This window comes from Pteropus alecto, unplaced genomic scaffold, assembly GCF_000325575.1.
Source record: "Pteropus alecto unplaced genomic scaffold, ASM32557v1 scaffold111, whole genome shotgun sequence".
NCBI lineage: Eukaryota > Metazoa > Chordata > Mammalia > Chiroptera > Pteropodidae > Pteropus > Pteropus alecto.
In genome coordinates, this window is record NW_006431915.1 from 6,460,949 (window position 1) to 6,464,089 (window position 3,141).

General features: G+C 32.9%; 1 protein-coding gene and 1 pseudogene across 3 annotated transcripts in view; one reads left to right on the forward strand and one right to left on the reverse strand.

Annotated features, from left to right (window-relative positions):
• The window catches only part of HSDL2 (hydroxysteroid dehydrogenase like 2), a 35,442-nt gene extending 33,024 nt beyond the window's left edge, over positions 1–2,418 (forward strand). For all 3 annotated transcript variants that reach the window (XM_015599546.2, XM_006906109.3, XM_006906111.3), the window contains one exon: positions 1,664–2,418. In XM_015599546.2, coding sequence (XP_015455032.1) covers positions 1,664–1,776 — 113 coding nt within the window. In that variant the 3' untranslated portion in view covers positions 1,777–2,418. The remainder of the gene's footprint in view (positions 1–1,663) is intronic.
• Positions 501–619, reverse strand: LOC112473155 (annotated as a pseudogene).
• Positions 2,419–3,141: the final 723 nt, after the last annotated feature.

The window sequence follows — 3,141 nt, forward strand, 5'->3', positions numbered from 1 at the left end:
TTTCTCTTCCAACATTTTGTTCTTGATACATGGTGTTATATCTTCTTTTATCAATGATGACATGAATTATGGAGTTTTTAATTTGTTTTTCATTTACTTTGTTTCACTTTTCTGCACCTATATTCTCTGTTTCCTCCAAATTGCTTTCATCTGTTTTTGTTTTGGGGTTTTTTTTTTTTTTTTTTTTTTTTTTTTGCCTATGGATAGATTTTGGCCACCTTATAGGGAAAGCTCTATAGAGCTGATTGGAAGCTGTGTGTGCATGAGTGGACTGGTGGGTTTGTGGACTGTTGGGTTTCACTGTAGAATGACAGCAGGGAGCCAGGTTTTTGCTGAAGAGCACCCAAATGACATTGTTGTTAAGTTTTTGGAAGGGCTATTCTGTTCCTTCAAAGAATAAGGATCTTCTAGTATCTTCCATGTAAATAAAAATTATCTTTTAATATATTATTTCTGAATTTAACCTTGTCAGCTTACAATCCCTTATTTTTTATTTTTTACACCTGCAGCACCTGGTCTTCCTAGGTGGTCTCCCATCCAAGTACTAACCAGGCCCAACCCTGCTTAGCTTCTGAGATCAGACAGGATCGGGCTTGTTCAGGGTGACATGGCCGTAGTGAATTTATGTATTTTAATATCACATGTCCTTGGAATAGTACACAGATCAGTTTATTCATTAAAATAAAAGAATTGGATTTGATCTTTTCTATCTGTAACCAATCTGTAATGTTTATCTACAACTCCTATACAGCTCCTAATAATTAAAATGTTTAGTATCTCAATATACACAATATATTAAACCACACTTTTTTTTCTACAAAGAGCCTGTGTGTGGTCCAGTAAAGGTTTACTAATGCACCAGATACATAATGTGCCTTCTGTAAATATGACCTATATATAAGTTGGCATAATATAACTCAGAAAACTATAAATGAGACACACTTGGCTTTGAATTGCAGCACTGTCATATACAAGCTGTGTGACCTTGAGAAAGTTAAAATTCTCTTTGAGCCTCAATTTCCTCATTAATTTTCTTATGTGTCAGTCCCTATATTAGCACTGGAATGAGAGTTGCAAATAAAAACAAAGTTTCCTCCCTCCATAGAGCTTCTATGATATGTTGTTATTAGCTATAATTCTGTTTTAATGCTCACATTTTATATCCTGGTATTTCTGTGGTTAAAATAATGCTAACAGGTCCTTTGTGCCCATACCTACATTTTTAATGATCACTAAGAATATTATATACGTTTACACCATTTGATTTTTTTAACCTAAACTCGAATTGTTAAAAGTTTAATAAACTATAATAGATTGGAGAATTAACTAAAATAGATAGTATTTGTTCACCTCAACTCATTTGAGGGCCATCTATCCTTGAGGGTACTATAACTAGTGTATAAATGTTGCATCTTCAGCTTTCGGCTATTACCTTTTGCTGATTGTTGTTTTTACTGTCTCATATTATAAGATATTGTTAACATCTAAGTCTAGGAATTGGAATTCCCAAGATAATGATAATAATAATAAAAAAGGCTGTAATACGAATTTCTGTGCTTCAGAGGTTTATAGAACTCAAGGAGATTCTTTTTATAATGCATGAAGCAGTATATTTCTAAGGGCACTAAAGGATAATCTTTGCTCTCTCATTTTCTCATTTTAGGGAAACTAAAACCAACAATGGCATTCATGTCAGGAAAATTGAAGATTAAGGGAAACATGGCCCTAGCAATCAAATTGGAGAAGCTAATGAACCAGTTGCAGGCCAAGCTGTGAAAGAAAAGAAAAAAATTTGTCGACCTCTAAGCTCAAAAAGTAAAAGAGTTCAACAGTTAAAATCTAATTTTGTTTTCTTCCCTATTGTATAAGGTTATGCATGTTTGCTCTGAAAAATAGAATTTCTGACTTGAAATTATAGTAAAAACAGCTAGCTAATCAAACATAAGCTTCATTAAGTGGAATTCTGAGACATTCTGTTTTGTATGTTTTGTGAGTTTTGTCCTCTGTGCATTATAAACCATTCATCATCTTCTTCTAGGAAAAGTATCATGAGCAACCAGTCAGGGTCAAACAGTAAAATTAGCTCTTTTCAAAGCTTATTCCCATGTAAAATGAGGCTAGTTGGTTCTGAAATTTTTAGTTTGGGATTACATACTAATGATCTTAATAATATTTTAGATTTTTATGAGCTTATTTTAAAGAAGATCTATAATACATTTTCATAGGAATCACATACTAAACTACTTAATACTATTTTGAAGTCTAGTAAAACAAAGATAGTTTTCATTTTGTTAACTAACTTTCCAGGTGTAAGTTTTCTATAGGAAAATATTAATGTAATTCAACTAATTGCAGTATGTATCCTATTTTAAAGTATGTAAAAATGTCCTAAAATAAAATAATTTCTCCCCAGAAGTATGCACTTGGTAACAGTGTTTTGAACTGAGAACATTGGAATAGATGGTTGTTAGAGGTTTAATTATCTGCCCCCCAAATTCATATATTGAAGTCCTAATTCCTAGTACTTCAGAATGTGACTGTTTTTGGAGATAAAGCCTTTAAAAGAGGTGATAAGTTAAAATGATGCTTTTAGGGTGGGCCCTAATCCAATCTAACTGGTGTCCTTATGAGAAGAAGAAATTTGGGTGCAAAAGAGCGACTAGGGATGCACACAGGAAAGAACATGTAAGGACACAGCGAAAGGTCATCTGCAAGTCAAGGAGAGAGGCCTCAAAAGAAACCAAATCAGTGGACACCTTGATCTTAGACTTCTAGTCTTCAGAACTATAAGAAATTTTCGTTGGTTTAGCTACAGAGTCTGTGATATTTTTGTTCTGGCAACCCTAGCCAACTAATAAAATGGTTTGTCTTTTTTAAAAAAGCTAAACTTAAAAAAAGCCCTTACTATTCATTTTAATCAGTTAAAAATACTTGTTGAGTGTAATATTTTTACTTCTCATCTTCTATTCTACTATTATGCTGTTAAGCAATTTAGTTAATTCTGACATTTCACATAGAATCGTAATGTTAGGGGATTTAATGTATATTTTACAAATGAAGAAACAGAGGATCAGAGATGAGAAAGGACTAGCCCAAGGCCAAAATTAACAAGCCAAGCCCTATCTAACAAAAACCTCCCTG